This window comes from Aegilops tauschii, chromosome 7 (genome assembly GCF_002575655.3).
Source record: "Aegilops tauschii subsp. strangulata cultivar AL8/78 chromosome 7, Aet v6.0, whole genome shotgun sequence".
Taxonomy (NCBI): domain Eukaryota; kingdom Viridiplantae; phylum Streptophyta; class Magnoliopsida; order Poales; family Poaceae; genus Aegilops; species Aegilops tauschii.
In genome coordinates, this window is record NC_053041.3 from 486,766,227 (window position 1) to 486,784,003 (window position 17,777).

The window sequence follows — 17,777 nt, forward strand, 5'->3', positions numbered from 1 at the left end:
ATTGGCGTGAAAGGAGTCAACATAAAAGGGATTCAAATATTTGAATTCGAGATGATGATACATGTAATTCATACTCGAACCAAAATTGATCTATCAAACATGCATACTCATATGAATTCACGCGCATCTATGTTATTAATATGTAGATATTACTGATCCATACATTTTAGTAGAACATAATTTGGTTTAAATTTTTTGAATTCAACCTTATGATTTTGAGATCATTGTATTTGTAAATCATATTATACATATAAAGGAGCAGAATTCTTTGTTGTGCTTTTGAAAGTATATATAAAAAATGATGTATATAGAATTTTATTCCAATCGAAAATGGATCCTACCCGAACAAAAATAGAATACAAACTGGATTCGAATTGAGTTGGCATGGTAAATGTGCACTCTTGCTCTGCAAAAATTTGAACGAAGCGGGGAAAGTCACAGTAACCGCCCGAAACCAAAATTTACGAGATGGAAATTACTGCCTATCCCTGACACGCAAAGCCTATCGGCTCGATTTCTATAGGTTTCGATAGGGGTAGGTTTGTAATTGCATTCAAACGTGACATAACCGCCTCTCACCCGGATTCATACACGGTGGGCACCAAAACACAGTGTCTCCTCGGCCGAAATCGACTCCCTCCCCGATTCATACACGATGGGCACCAAAAACAAACTCTCGTCGGTAGATATTCGGTGTATGCGAGATTACCGTCCTATCCCCAACCGACTAATATTGCTGTGATGTAGGAAATTTTAAACGGGGGCTAAGTTTGTAAATTTCCTCGCATTTGAGACAAGCGCGCCCTGAAGGCATGGTTCCCCCCTTCCTCTCTCCCCCCATTTCCCCATTTGTACTCCGTGGGTGCCAAAATACCCTCTCCACCCCAGCCTCCTCCGTCCGCCACCCCATCCACCGTTGTTCTCCTCCACCATGTCGGAGCTGATACCCCGACGTCGTCGTCCATTACAAGAGATCGACCTCTCTCATCCACGGCTTCGGACCGGGATCCTTGCATCCCTTCCTCTCGCTTCATCCCCGCCGCCATCCACCTTGCCGGCGCCGCTCCTACGACCGTATCGTCCACCGCACCCCGCTGCCATCGTCTATCCTCCTAGATCTGCTTCCACGCCGCCGACAGCAATTGCTACCGCAGCACCGTCAAATTCTCAGCAGATGCATACATGGCGCCGCACCAGAGGCGGTACTCTTTCGTATCTGCTCAACTTATTTATCGCAGCAAGAAAATAGATCGCCACTGCTTTACTCTGATTTCTCTACGAAGTTGCCTTTGTTCGGTTTGCACCTTCAGATCCGCCATGGCACGCTCAACACTATACTCGCAATGCTTATGGCTTTCCCCTTTTATATTCCACACAAGTTAAATGACAGTAGACTAAATTTCAAAATTGGGTCAGTCGATTTTTCAGAGCTCGTCGGAGTTCGCCGGTGCGAAGGAAGGGGCTCGGGTGGGGACGGTAGTTGTGGGGGCGGTGGTGGGGCCTCGTCGAACAAAGAAAACTCGATGCGGGTGGGGGCGGGGATGGGGTGGGGGTGGCGGAGGAACACAGGCAGTGGGGGCGGTTCAGGGGAGGGCGGGGGGTCGGGGCCGGTGGTTTGGCCGGTGGCTCATGCGATGTTCTGTATGGGAAGAACCAGAGACAAGGAAGAAGAAGGGTTAGGAGACGTAGGATCTTCATCCAACCACCTGAAATGGTCAACTGACCCAAATGACAAAAGTCACGTGACTTGCATGCAGACATGCCTTTATATTCAGTACCATCACCGTAGCTGCTTAGCACTGCTCCTGAATCCATCAAGCTAAACAATGTGCCACTCATAATTCCAAACTTGTTGCTCAAATATGAATCTAATATGATGCTGATATTACTAAAGCAGATAACGTTTAATTGGTCAGCTAATGTTCCTACTTTACTCTTGAAAAGCACGTGCACCACATATAGAGAGACAGCACGGAGTTGCATTCTTAATGCGCTCTGGTTCATCATGTGTGGGCACTGTGCAACGAACATTTTATTATCCCAAATCTGCTTGCTCTTCTTTAGCATGTTCCTCTTCCGTTCTTCTTTAATAAGTACTCTCTCCGTTCCTAAATACAAGTCTTTGTATAGATTCCACCATGGACTACATATGGAGCAAAATGAGTGAATCTACACTCTAAAATGTATCTGTATACATCTGTATGTGATCCATAGTGGAAATCTCTACAAAGACTTATATTTTGGAACGGAGGGAGTATGATAGTAGTACAATATGTTCCTTGTAGTGAAGATGAGCAGGGACATTTGCAGTGTAGAGGTCCATACGGTCGGTTGTGATGGACACTCTGAACTCTTCGGGGTTCTTTGATTCGTAGGATTTTCTAAACATAGGAATAGGAATTGTAGTGGCCTGCCCACTTGAATCCTATAAAATTAGCAAGGAAATGCGGGGAGCTGTCTCGCCTTTGAGAGTTACACAGATATTAACAGTACCGCACCTTCAGTTGAAGAGAGCTGGTATCCGAAGCCTTTCTAGCCGTACCAGCAATACTAGCACATATATTCCAGCAAGTTCCACTTTGCTGATTTTACTCCTGATGCTTACGGTTTTCCCGTTATATCTACACTATGACCTGTGTAGCTGCTTTGTGTCACACTAGTAGCAGTCCACTCTTGAAGCTAAACAACACACCATTCATAAGTCCAAAGCTTACTTCTTCAAATACGAATTGTGATATGATACTAATATTAGTTAACAGACAACATTTAATTGGTCGGGTAATGCTCCCACTTGATTTTCCAAATGAATGTGGCCACATATAGAGAGACGACATGGAATTGCATTTCTTTGGGCGTTGTGATTCATCATGAGTGGGTAACCAACATTGTATGCAATGAAGCGGAACCTCAAGAATATGCTTCCTCTTCTGTTCTTTAACATGTTCCTCTTTTGTTATTCTATATTTAGTACGTACAGTATGTTCCTTGTCAGGAAGGGGAGCAGGAACATCTGCAGTCAACAGCTGATAGAGCTGGCATGTACGTGATCGATAAGCTTTCAATTAGTAGAGGCAATACAACACCGTATTTTCCAGCCAGTTCCACTTTCCCGATTTATATATCGTGGTTATGGTGTACCCCTTTTATGTACACTACGATCTGCCTAGTTGTTGTGTGCTCTTGTTATCATGGTTCGGCAATAAACTCTCTATACAGTATATTATGAACCTATCATCTGCCAACTATCCTTACTTCTGGAGCCTATTTTTTGTGTACTTATGCCAGATTATATTAATGCACGCACCATATTACAACACACATGAGCTCTCTCATTAGAATCCAGTGATAGCACACAAGGGTTTACAGGGGCGCCCCTATATTAGAATATCCTCTGCATTACAAAGATAATATCACTGTTATTTATGTTTTCATGGTTCTCAGATATTATACGTAATTACAGTGAATATCAGAATCCGCGCATCAGAAGAATATTGTGGAACACTACAACGACTTACAAAATTGGCACCAAGGCATTGAGTGCCATTCTGGATGCAATGAAACTCATACGCTCCCCACCTGTAGATTCTTGTTCAGAATATGATCCTAATGACTATTCTGACCTCAAGAGGCAAAGGCAGATGGCCTGTCCTGTTCACCCATCAAGGTGCCTGTTCTAATTTGGCAAGGTTTTATTGATTGCGTGTATCTTGCATATGTTGTCTTGCATTTCTTCTACTTTTTTGCACCGCCATCTGCTTAGTTTACTCATCATATATGTCAAGATGCCATGCCCATCCATTATCAAGACATATTCCATCTGTCATCATACCATGTTTTTTCACTCAAATGTTGTTCTTGTGCATCAGACATCAAAAAGGAAGAGGGTGATTGCTGAACCTGAAGGAGCACCAGCAAAGTCCTTGAAAAACGTGGTGGTGCCAGAGAAATCAGACAGCACACCACTTATATTGGTTGTACAACCAGTGACACAAAATGTAGGACTGACTCCAGCAGACTGTACCCATACTTCACTGGCCACACCACTAGCCCCACCACACAGGACCTGCACCCCAACAAAAGGTATGCCAATTTCAGTTGCCATAGCACCAGCCGCACCACAAAAAAATCCCACTCCAGCAAAAAGTACAGCAAGTCCACCTGCCGAAGACCTATCCCAACTGTAGAGACGGCCAATTCCTGCAGATTGGAACCCCGTTCCAGTTATTCCTAGTTTAAAAGACAATGCTTTCAATGTTTTTATGGACTATGTGCATATATTCCCATCATGGGAAGATTATAGTGAAGACAAACACCATCTTCACATCTTCCGGTCCCACTTACATGTAAGTGCTATTATTCATGGTGTTTTCTGCTGATTGAACACATCAATGATTTACATTACATTGTTGTAAGTAGGCGAGGGTCAATCTGGATAGTCATGGAGCAAAGCTTGCTTGCGCTTTTCAAGGAAGCATTGCAGCAGTATCGGTGTTACCTGAGGAAATCACACTTTGATGGCAAGTCTATAAACGAATTTCTGGTGAAGTCTCCTATGCTAAATTTAGAAGACATTGAATGGAAAAACCTTGTTATGTGCTGGTCTCGTTCCCAGGATGAGGTACTATCTATGATATCACATGACAATTTGAACTTCTACTTTTCCGCATGTGCCTTACGGATCTTTTTTGCAGGAAATCTGCTCGAAGAAGAATTCCGGTTTGAAAAGAACGACAGGATATCGCAAATATGCTGCCCGCTGCTTTGCTCTTATTAGTACCTATTGTCCTGTATCACTGTACTTGCATTCATACCTGGTTCATTATGTGACAGCAGTATGCATGATAGCTTGCTTATCAATTTTTCACTCCAAATTATCTGATATGTATGAATGGTTACATTAGTGTAGAATATATCCAATGCCAATGAAAATTTTTAGCTCTACATTGTTCTTGTAAGTACCTGCTGTCCTTTATCAGTGTACTTATATTGACAGGTAGTTGTTCATGTACCATCACTTTGCAGCTTATTTTCCTTTGCCCTCCATTTTCTACACATCAGATCTATATTTACTCTTACCATAAGGTTGGATAACACCGATGGCACGGAAGAAGTTTAGCTCTGCATTGCTCTTGGATGTACCTTTTGTCTGTATCGCTGTACTTACATTTATAGCTACTTGGTTATGTAGCATCACTCTTCATCTTATCTTAAATATTCTCCATTTTTTCTTATATTATCACATCTATATTTACTCTTAACAAGATGTAGAATAAAGGCAATGCTTATGAAGAATATTCGGTGGTAAACTTCTTGAATTGCCCCCCCATCAGCACGGACAAGGGCTTTATAGAGCCTGTCTTCACCAATAATGTAAGTTTGTCCTTCTCAAGCCTTCAAACTTTGTTGTGTATATTTGGTTAGGCATGACTGCAACAACTGTTTATTTTTGGTGTTTGCATCAAATTGCATGTTTGAAGTTTATTATGTAGTTCATAAACAAAAGTTTGTCCTTCTCAATTGAAGTTTTAGTTGTACAACCAAGTTCCTTCTTCATACCATGTATATTAAACTATACAGAGCAAGTGATCTTCTTTTACACTGCATGTATGCTTCTGTTCTTGATCCATAATCCAGTGGTGTGGTGAACCTACCCACTATAGCACAGTGACATATTCTGCAATGTCTTAACTATGAATAATGTCATATCATTCTACTATTATTTAAACCGTCTCTTTATTTGCCAATCTGAAATGGGATAAATTGACAGCACACTAACCATTGATACTTATGAGTTCTTGATATGTAATCCAGTGGTGTCGTGAAGTTGCCATCTCCTTCACAATGTCATTTCCTGCCATGTCTTAACCTGAACAATACCATATTGTGTTAATGCTATTTTAAACTCTGTCACTTTATTCGTCAGTAAGAAATGTGATGAATTGTCAGCACTGATACTTATATGTGCAAAACCTGTCATCTGTCTGCTTGTTTATCTTTCAGAGTGAGGAAGATATAAGTGTCAAACAAGCGCAGTCTCATCAGCTTGCTCAGCTGCTTGCGCTGCAGCTCTCGAGTATGGCTAACCTTTCTTCAACTCTATTGAAGTGCCGTCGGTTTTGTATATTATTTTGCCGGGGTGTTTATTTGCACTGGTGGCGATCTTTGATGCCCAGTGTATGTAATCTGCTGTCTGCTTGTGCTTTATTATCATAGTGGCGAACTTTGATGCCCAGTGGATGTAATATGCCGTAATTTCTTTATTGTATAGTCTAGGTTTTTTTTCTTATTCACGATGCTGCAGTTATTTTACTGTATATATATATATATGCTGTCTTCGCAGTAAACCGGCCAAACCGTAAAATTACGATACATAATCGGGCCGTCATGCAAATCACTATGTATGATCCGCATCATGGGCCTAGTCATCTTGGTCCATTAACAGGCCTAAATGTAAACTGGCCCACTAGTAGATTTGGGCCTTTAATAGGCCAAGTAAATCGTCGGCCCTATTTTCGCAAGAAAACTCAATGGACTTTTAGGAGGCTGAAAAGTACATTGGGCCTGAAATGTGTCGAATAGCTCACGGGCTGGCAGCAGGCCGAAATAGACCCCGGCCCATGATTGTGCCAATCACATCACGGGCCACTAACAGGCCAAAATTGTCTCGGTCCTTGTTTGGCCCAATCAGATTATCAGCTGTGAGCAGGCCGGATGCAAACCGGGCCGTAGGCCCAACTATATGACGGGCTTTTAACAAGCCGAAATAAATATAGGGCCGAAATGTTAAACGGGCCTTTAACAGGCCAAAACTAATATCAGGCTGAATTACTAAATGGACCTTTAGCAAGTGGGCCCAAAAGCATAGCGTCCAGTTGACGGGCCGAATCTGATATGTGCCATAATTTAGCCCAAAGCCTCTTAAAGGGCCGGATCTGATCTGGGCCGTAATTTGGCCCAGAACGTGGTAGGCTTTTAACGGGCCGGATCTCATATGGGCCTTTATTAGGCCCAGAACGTGGCAGGCTGTTAATGGACCGGATCAAATATGGGCCGGCATTTGGCCCAAAACATGGCAGCCTATTAACGAGCCGGCCCACTAGTGTCCTCAAAATCTTGTGGGCCTTTAGCTGGGCCGGCCCATTATGGTCTGCGAAATCTCGTGGGCCTTTAGCTGGGCCGGCCCATTATGGTCCGTAAAATCTTGTGGGCCTTTAGTTGGGCCGACCCATTATGGTCCACGAAATCTTGTGGGCCTTTAGTTGGGCCGGCCCGTTTGATCTTTATGGGCCACTTTTGGGCCGGTCCACGTGTCAACATATCATAGGCGCATTTTGCTCATTGGATGAGTGACACCTGTGCCAACGCAGAGTTGACACATGGTTCCGTCGGCCAATGAGAATTTTACATGTGGAAAATCGGCATTGGTCGTGGCTGTTAGCGGGTTATCAGATCCAAAACCGGACCCGATAGCTTAACGGTGACCCGTTACGGTGGATGCCACGTGTCGGTCACCCTTGACGAAAGCACTTCTATGACGCGCGATTTATCATCATGGAAGTGGACACTTCCGTGATGATAATTTTGGTAATGTCATGGAACACTTCTATGACAACACAGGTATGACTATCTTGATTATGTCATAAAATCGTCATGGATGTACATGCATGACAGAAAACGTGACCTACTGCGACAAACACGTATCATCACGGAAGTGTATTTTTGGTAGTGTTGTTGGGTTGGCATAGATCGAGATTAGGATTTGTCACTCCGAGTATCGGAGAGGTATCTCTGGGCCCTCTCGGTAATACACATCATGATAAGCCTTGCAAGCAATGTGACTAATGAGTTAGTTGCGAGATGATGTATTACGGAACGAGTAAAGAGACTTGCCGGTAACGAGATTGAACTAGGTATGAAGATACCGACAATCGAATCTCAGGCAAGTAACATACCGATGACAAAGGGAATAACGTACGTTATCATTATGGTACGATCGATAAAGATCTTCGTAGAATATGTGGGAACCAATATGAGCATCCAGGTTCCGCTGTTGGTTATTGACCGGAGAGGTGTCTCGGTCATGTCTACATGGTTCTCGAACCCGTAGGGTCTGTACGCTTAATGTTCGATGGCGATTTTGTATTATATGAGTTATGTGATTTGGTGACCGAATGTTGTTCGGAGTCCCGTATGAGCTCACGGACATGACAAGGAGTCTCGAAATGGTCGAGAGGTAAAGATTGATATATAGGACGATGGTATCGGATGCCGGAAGTGTTCCGGGGGTATCGGGTACATATCGGGTCACCAGAAGGGGTTCCGGGCATCCCCCTAGCAACTACATGGGCCTAATGGGCCAATAAGGGGAGAGCCCAGCCCCTAGGGGGCTGGTGTGCCCCATGTAGGCCGAAATAAGGGGGAAGGAAAGAGGAGAAGAGAGAAAGGAAGGGGAGGGATTCAGCCTCCCCCTTCCTTCTCTCCTCCCTCCTCCTTCCTTCCCCCTCCGGGAAATATGGTAGGGGGGCGAATAGGTTAGGGCCCCAAGTAGGATTCCTCCTACTTGGGCACCCCCTTGGCTGCCCCCTCTCCCTCCCACCTATATATATGAGGGGGGAGGCGCCTAGAACACATAACAACATCTGTTAGCCGTGTGCGGCGCCTCCCTCCACAGATTACACCCTCGGTCATATCTCGTAGTGCTTAGGCGAAGCCCTGCGTGGATCACTTCACCATCACTGTCACCACGCCATCGTGCTGACGGAACTCTCCCTCGACACTTTGCTGGATCAAGAGTTCGAGGGACGTCATCGAGCTGAACGTGTGCAGAACTCGGAGGTGTCGTACGTTTGGTACTTGATCGGTCGGAACGAGAAGAAGTTCGACTACATCAACCACGTTGTCAAACGCTTCCGCTTTCGGTCTACGAGGTTACGTAGACACACTCTGAAGGAAATATGCCCTAGAGGCAATAATAAAGTTGTTATTTTATATTTCCTTATATCATGATAAATGTTTATTATTCATGCTAGAATTGTATTAACCGGAAACTTGATACATGTGTGGATACATAGACAAAACACAGTGTCCCTAGTAAGCCTTTACTAGACTAGCTCGTTAATCAAAGATGGTTAAGTTTCCTAACCATAGACATGTGTTGTCATTTGATGAACGGGATCACATCATTAGGAGAATGATGTGATGGACAAGACCCATACGTTAGCTTAGCATAATGATCGTTAAGTTTTATTGCTATTGCTTTCTTCATGACTTATACATATTCCTTTGACTATGAGATTATGCAACTCCCGGATACCGGAGGAATACCTTGTGTGCTATCAAACGTCACAACGTAACTGGGTGATTATAAAGATGCTCTACAGGTATCTTTGAAGGTATTTGTTGGGTTGGCATAGATCGAGATTAGGATTTGTCACTCCGAGTATCGGAGAGGTATCTCTGGGCCCTCTCGGTAATGAACATCATAATAAGCCTTGAAAGCAATGTAAGTAATGAGTTAGTTACGGGATGATGCATTACGTAATGAGTAAAGAGACTTGCCGGTAACGAGATTGAACTAGGTATGAAGATACCGACGATCGAATCTCGGGCAAGTAACATACCGATGACAAAGGGAATAACGTATGTTGTCATAACGGTTCGACCGATAAAGATCTTCGTAGAATATGTGAGAGCCAATATGAGAATCCAGGTTCCGCTATTGGTTATTGACCGGAGAGGTGTCTCGGTCATGTCTACATAGTTCTCGAACCCGTAGGGTCTGCACGCTTAACGTTCGATGACGATTGGTATTATATGAGTTATGTGATTTGGTGACCAGATGTTGTTCAGAGCCCCGGATGAGATCACGGACATGACGAGGAGTCTCAAAATGGTCGAGAGGTAAAGATTCATATGTAGAACGATAGTATTCGGACACAGGAAGTGTTCTGGGGTTACCGGGTACGTATCGGGTCACCGGAAGGGGTTCCGGGCTATCCCCGGCAAACTATATGGGCCTTATGGGCCAAGAGGGGAAACACACCAGCCACAAAGGGGCTGGTGCACCCACCCCATATGGGCCGGCCAAATTGGAGAAGGAAAGGGGAAGGAGGAAAGAAAAAAGGGAATAGGATTCCCCCTTCCCGCTCTTCCCTTCCTACTCCGAATAGGAATAGGAAAGGGGGGAGGCCAAATTGGCAGGTGCGCAAGTAGGATTCCTCCTACTTGGGGCGCCCCCTTGGCTACCCCTCCAACCTATATATATGAAGGGGGGCACCGCTAGAACACACAACAAACATTGTTAGCCGTGTGCGGCGCCCCCTCCATAGTTTACGCCTCCGGTCATATTCACGTAGTGCTTAGGCAAAGCCCTGCGCGGATCACTTCACCATCACCGTCACCACGACGTCGTGCTGATGGAACTCTCCCTCGACACTTTGCTGGATCAAGAGTTCGAGGGACGTCATCGAGCTGAACGTGTGCAGAACTCGGAGGTGCCGTACGTTCGGTGCTTGATCGGTCGGAACGAGAAGAAGTTCGACTACATCAACCGCGTTGTCAAACGCTTCCGCTTTTGGTCTACGAGGGTACGTGGACACACTATCCCCCTCTCGTTGCTATGCATCTCCTAGATAGATCTTGCGTGAGCGTAGGATTTTTTTTGAAATTGCATGCTACGTTCCCCAACACACTCTCCCCCTCTCGTTACTATGCATCTCCTAGATAGATCTTGCGTGAGCGTAGGATTTTTTTGAAATTGCATGCTACGTTCCCCAACATGAAGTTCACATGGAAGAACTCCAAGTTCCCGCTAAGCTCTTCAATCTCATTGAGAATCGAAGCAATCACGTATCCTTCATGTTCTCTTTCCCTCCAAAGTGTGACCACCTCCTTAGCATCAAAGCAATGTGCGATAATCCTAGATCACAATACACCATCATGAACTGCAAGGGTCTCCATGATCATTGCATTGGTAGCTTGGCCATACCAAATAGCTTGACCCTATAGCAAGGAACCGGTATTGTCTCGTAACACCAGCCCAGTGGCACCTACCAATGTGCGCTACAGGAAGCTAGCATCAACATTGATTTTAAGCATACCTTCAGCCGATGCTTCCCACTTGACTTTAATCTTCTCGGCACACAATCCAGAAGATCTTCCAATGATAGTAAGGTCCATAGTTAGATTAGTTGTCCATTTGACTAATCAGGAGACAGAGCAAACATGTTTATCATGATGTCGTGTAGTCCTCTTTGACCACAAAAACCATCCTCCGCATAAAATGACAACCGCATATTTAGTCGACATCTTGTTGCATCTATTATATTCGTCACCCATTCCGCAACTTTCACTTCAGTTACTTCCATGAGCTATTGGCAGAAAAGTTTCGTTCACGTACACTCAAACATTGTGCTTGATGGTTTCCTCTTGGCCACATGACTAATAAAATGGAATATGTTCAATGTGTCTATCTTCGAGTATGGAACGACATGGTATAAATTTCTTTTTCACCCTCCACCAGAAGTTGCAGACTTTTGGGGGCACTTGAATTTTTTATAGACTCGTCCAGAAAGCACGTTTAGATCCACTCGAGCTCACTACTTGGACTGATCACGGTGTTAGCCTCAAGAAGTACTCTATAGACCGATCTCACTGAAAAAATTATCACGCCTCTCCAACTGCCGAACCCACAAGTACTTTGCAAGTTGTTTCGTAAGGCCCCTCTCGCAAGGCGACTAGGGAAAGCCTTCTTCCCCTCGATCTCCACCAGCGAGTCCATGGATTCGCCTCCCCTCCGTGTGCCGCTCAGGTGGCCGATGGCGGGGAGGGAATTTCTGGTGCCTTGAATCCAGCTAGTAGATAGGTAGGGTTTCAGTCCTCGAAGGGGCGGCGTTTGGACGGATGGCAACGCTTCTTCTTCGAGTCAGACTTCCGGTCTCTGGCCCACCTCAAGTTCGTCGGTTGGGACGGATTAGATGGAGCTACAGCGTAAATTCCCGCCAGCTTCTCGGGGCGGCGAGGTTAGGGTTTCTCGTCTTTCGTATGCAACGACGATATTTGGTGCCAGGTTCTCAGATCTATTCAAGGGTTCAACGGCGACGATTGCGGCTCCAGGGCGCTCGTCCTTAGGAGCACGTGCACAAAGACTTCCTGGTTGTCATCGAAGCCGGCTCCGGTATGGGAGCGCCGACAGCGGCACGTCGGCGACAATGGTCTATGGACCTCGATGTATTATGTTTGAGGTGTTTTTCATTTCCGGTGAATCTTTATAATAGATTTGATCTTTTCGCGAAAAATTGTTTCGTAGAAATCTGCATAATGGCTCGGGCATTCAGAGGAACAAAATTAGCTTTCACTACCTTCTTCACGGGGAAGATATCACATGATACCACCCATGACATGATACCATGATACCACGTTTAGAAACTCAAAATTTTGATGTTTCAAAAAATTCCGAAAAAATCATGAATGTGCACAAGACATGTTCCTACAATCCCTAAAAATTTAACAAAATCCAAAATATACATGGAGAAACAAAAAAAGACAATTCCACACGTGAAGTGACATTTGTGTTTTTGTCTTTTTGTTACACTATTCATGCTGAATTTTTCTTTTTTATTTCTCAATTTGCATTTCGAATTTGAATCTGAATTTTTTAGGGCTAGTAGACATATGTCTTGTGAACGTTCATATTTTTTCTTAGAATTTTTTGAAACATGTAAATTTGATTTTTATGACATGGTATCATATGATGGTTGGTATCACAGGATATTTCCCCCTTCTTCATCTCACTCAGCAGTGTCCGGATATTCGATTAGTATTTTAGGTGGTTTTCGAGTAGTATAATATTGAGGTCCATATTCATCTCGTCGTGAACTCGTGATAAATTTCAAGTTTCCAACACGAACACTTAAACTACGTTTTACAGATAACCCCTCGTCCAGCAAAGACCGAACCCCAAATCGAGCCGAGCCGCTCGGCCTCGCTCGATCTGCCCCGCCCCTCGCGCCGCCGTCCTCCGCCCAACTCCTCGCCTTCCTCCGCCCCGCTCCGGCATCGAGCTCCGCCGCGCCGCCGTCCGCGCGTACAAGCAGACCTAAAATCCAATCACCCGTCCCTTGCCCCCTCCTCCCATTATTCTCCTCCTCCCAAAACCCTAACCCTAGCACAGACACCAGCCGCCATGGCGCTCACCACCCGCGGCGGCGGCGGCGCCGACCAGGCGCAGCCTCCGCCGGCTCCCGACGCGAGCCTCGGCTTCCTCACGAAGCGCGACACGGAGGTCAAGCTCCCCCGCGCGACGCGGGTGAAGAACAAGACGCCAGCGGGGGTCCAGATTACCGCCGAGCAGATCCTCCGGGAGGCCCGGGAGCGGCAGGAGCCCGAGATCCGCCCGCCCAAGCAGAAGATTACCGACGTCCACGAGCTCGCGGACTACCGGCTCCGCGAGCGCAAGAGGTTCGAGGACCTCATTCGCCGCGTCCGCTGGAGCGTCTCGGCGTGGGTCAAGTATGCCAAGTGGGAGGAGGGGCAGAAGGACTTCGCCCGGGCTCGCTCCGTCTACGAGCGCGCCCTGGACGTCGCCCACCGCGACCACACCCTGTGGCTCAAGTATGCGGAGTTCGAGATGCGCAACCGCTATGTCAACCATGCCAGGAACGTCTGGGACCGTGCCGTCTCGCTCCTCCCCCGCATCGACCAGCTGTGGTACAAGTATATCCACATGGAGGAGCTGCTTGGTGCCGTCGCCAATGCTCGGCAGGTCTTTGAGCGCTGGATGGGATGGCGTCCTGATATTGCTGGCTGGAACTCGTACATCAAGTTTGAGCTGCGATATGGAGAGGTTGAGCGCGCTAGGGCAATCTATGAGCGGTTTGTCGCCGAGCACCCGCGGCCCGACACGTTCATCCGATATGCAAAGTTTGAGATGAAACGTGGAGAAGTAGAGCGGGCGCGACGTGTGTATGAGCGTGCAGCGGACCTGCTCGTGGATGATGAAGATGCAGAGGTGCTGTTTGTAGCATTTGCTGAGTTTGAGGAGAAGTGTCGGGAGGTGGAGCGTGCTCGTGCGATATACAAGTATGCGCTTGACAGAGTGCCTAAGGGCAGGGCTGAGGATCTTTACAGGAAGTTCCTGGCATTTGAGAAACAATTTGGTGACCGTGAGGGGATTGAGGATGCCATTGTGGGCAAGCGGAGATTCCAATATGAAGATGAGGTGAGGAAGAACCCACTCAACTACGACTCATGGTTTGATTACATCAGGCTGGAGGAGAGCGTCGGGAATAAGGACAGGATCAGAGATGTGTACGAGAGGAGTATCGCAAATGTTCCTCCTGCAGAAGAGAAGCGGTACTGGCAGAGGTATATCTACCTTTGGATAAACTATGCTTTGTATGAGGAACTTGATGCACAGGACATGGAAAGGACCCGGGAGGTCTATAGGGAATGTCTGAAACTCATTCCACACAAGAAATTTACCTTTGCTAAGCTGTGGCTGATGGCCGCGCAGTTTGAGATAAGACAGAAGAACATAAAGGCTGCACGGCAGATTCTCGGTAATGCAATAGGTATGGCACCGAAGGGGAAAATATTTAAGAAGTACATTGAGATCGAGCTTTATCTGGGCAACTTTGACCGCTGTAGAACTCTGTATGAAAAATACATCGAATGGTCTCCAGCAAATTGTTATGCCTGGAGGAAGTATGCTGAACTGGAAAAGAACCTTAGTGAGACTGATCGTGCTCGATCAATATATGAGCTTGCTATCGCTCAGCCAGCCCTTGATACGCCTGAAGTTCTATGGAAGGTATGTTGTCCTTGCCGTCCTCTTAATCGGTCTAAGTTTTATGTTTTGTTGAGTGGAAGTATTGAATATATTTTCCTATACATTCTTATATGCCTCAAATAAGCACTCATGAAGTTCTATGTTAACGTTGATTTATACTCCCTCTGTTCACAAATATAAGATGTTCTAACTATTCTCTGAATCGGATGTATATGGACACGTTTTAGTCTGTTTGTTCACTCATTTCAGCCAGTATGTAGTCCATATTGAAATATCGAAAACATGTTATATTTGTGAACGGAGGGAGTATCATATTTGATCTGCTCATATATCTAAATAGTTCCAGTGTTTATGCATGGGAGTATGTGTGTATTATTTGCCACCTTTGTTCATGTGTGCTGTGATGTGATATCATGGTTAATTTGTACTCCCTCTGTTTTTATTTACTCCGCATATTAGCTTTGTCTAAAGTCACACTTTATAAACTTTCACCATGTTTGTAGAAAAATATATTAACATGTATACCACCAAATCAATACCATTAGATTCACCATTGAATATATTTTCACATCATATGGACTTGTTATAAATGTTCATATTGTTTTCTACAAACTTGGTCAAACTTTATAAAGTTTGACTTCGGTCAAAGCTAACATGCAGAGTAAATAAAAACGGAGTGAGTGACATGTTAACACGCCACCTAGAGAGTAGGCAGTAGAGATCAGAGATCGATCTTTGCCGGGTGTGTTGTTGAGCTCTACACTATTTCGAGCGTTACCTGAATTAGTTTATTTTCATGGAAGAAGGGGTTGTGCTGTTATATTTGTTCTGGAAAACCGGAAACCAGCCTTTGCTATTTTTTCTTACAAAATTTAACTTAGGAGTGTTAGTTGATTTCTCTGAATCTGTTATTTCTTTGCATTATATCCTGCCAGCTACAAACTATCAGGCAGTAGTAACTACCAAAGCATTTGTAAACCATGTATCTTCATCCTCTGCACTCTATCAAGTTGCTTGAATGCTTAATAACTTACGGAGTATTTGTGAAACAACTGCTGGACAATGCTCAGAATCGACATAGTTGAGGTCCCTTTTGTGTAGGTCTAGGTGGGACTTTGTTGACCTGTATTCTTCAGTCTTCTCCCTGGCAAAGCAGAGCCAATGGAACTATATTTGTCCAGTCAGCAACTGAATACACACACTTCTTTGTGCTGTTGTATGCTTTTGATCTCTTAGCTACAGTTTTAAGAGAGAAAACCCAGTGTGCTGTCATCTGATATATTATTTCCAAATAATGCATTTTATGACATGACCTTTTATTCTTAGGAATTGTTTCCGATTTTTTTCTATAAGATGCAGCATTGATCCTTGTTAGATGTTAATGTTACATTTGAGACATCCAGAAAAGTCGTGCTTTTAAGAGAATCGACATATGCTTAACTGAATCATTTTTAGTGTCTTTTACTTCCAGGTCTACTTGTGATTTTAGTTACTAGGGATGCTTACTAAATCTTCTTCCTTTTAACTTGCAGGAGTACTTGCAATTTGAAATTGACGAAGATGAATTTGATAGAGCAAGAGAACTCTATGAGAGATTGCTTGATAGAACAAAGCATTTGAAGGTATGGATCAGCTTTGCTGAATTCGAGGCCTCAGCTGGCTTGGGAGAAGACGATGGAAGTGAGGAGAATAAGAATGATGTTGGTTATCAGGAACAGCAGGCAGAGCGGGTCCGGAGGTGTCGGGGTGAGTAACGAGCTAGAGAGCCTACTTTGGGCTTCTGTACATCTTTTTTATGTTCAGTTTGCAATTAATGGTGCATTAAATCTGACATTGCTGTGTTATGGTGGTCAGCTGTCTTTGAAAGGGCATTCGACTACTTCAGGACCAATGCTGCAGAGCTAAAAGAAGAAAGAGCAATGCTCCTGGAAGAGTGGCTCAAAAAAGAGTTGAGCTTTGGTGATCTTGGTGATGTCACTTTAGTGCAGAAGAAGGCGCCAAGGAAAGTGAAGAGGAAGAGACCACTCCCCACAGACGATGGCTCCAGTATTGCGTATGCTATTTACCCAGTTCTTTATTCTTGGTACTATTGTATTATCAGAAGTTGGTGGTTTGCCAAGTTTAGCACCCTATGTGGCCATGCGCGGTCTGAATTCTGTTAAGAATTTAGAACCCAGGATAAAATAACTAGTGCTAACAATATTAGTAGAGTAATACTTTTGTGCTTGGTTCCCAGCAATTTAGAAATATACTGACATCATTTGCTCTGCCAGGTACGAGGAGTACATTGACTATATCTTCCCTGATGAAGTTACGCTGGCCCCGAACCTCAAGATATTGGAAGCTGCTTACAAGTGGAAGAAGCAGAAGGCAAACGACACAGAGGATGACTGATCTGAACATCGAGAGGCTACCTGTTGTGAATGGTTTTCCCACCATCAGAGATGAGTGCCACCATGCCAAAATCAGAAGCAGAGAAGGTTTCCAATACGTTCGGTGGAGGCGTGGAGTTTGCGCTGCCTCTTACCCTACATATGGCCTTTTTTTGCGGCTTGTTCAGTTGAGATATCGAAGCAGTATCTCTGACAGATGGATGCTGAATTATCTGGGTTCTGTTACCCCTGTATTGAACGGTATGTTCGTTGTTAGGAGTCAATTTATCTTGGTTTTGTTACCCCGGTTCCTTGGGTTGAATGTAACTCAACATGTATTATTTGAGCTTAGCACTATATCATGTTTCTCCCATTTGGTACCTGGTGCTAAACTGCCAGACGAGTGTTTCATTAACAACGAAACACAGCCATCTGCGGTCAGAAATTCCATTGGGGAAAACTGTACGAGCTGATGGGCCTGAAATATTATTATGGGCTTTGAGTTTGGCCCGAAAACTTAACCTTTTTTTTCTTTCTTTCTCTGGTCATTTTTAAAAAAATCTTGAAATATACTCCTGCATTCTCACATTAGTCACAAACGGTTACAAGTAATAAGA

At 44.7% G+C, this 17,777-nt stretch overlaps 1 protein-coding gene across 1 annotated transcript; it reads left to right on the forward strand.

Moving 5' to 3' along the window:
* The first annotated feature begins 12,871 nt into the window (after nucleotides 1-12,871).
* Nucleotides 12,872-17,533, forward strand: LOC109782302 (uncharacterized). The gene is made up of 4 exons (XM_020340904.4): nucleotides 12,872-14,809; nucleotides 16,321-16,534; nucleotides 16,643-16,841; nucleotides 17,062-17,533. The coding sequence occupies exons 1-4, from the start codon at nucleotides 13,184-13,186 to the stop codon at nucleotides 17,180-17,182; spliced, it is 2,160 nt and encodes a 719-aa protein (XP_020196493.1). The 5' UTR covers nucleotides 12,872-13,183; the 3' UTR covers nucleotides 17,183-17,533.
* The last annotated feature ends 244 nt before the right edge of the window (nucleotides 17,534-17,777 follow it).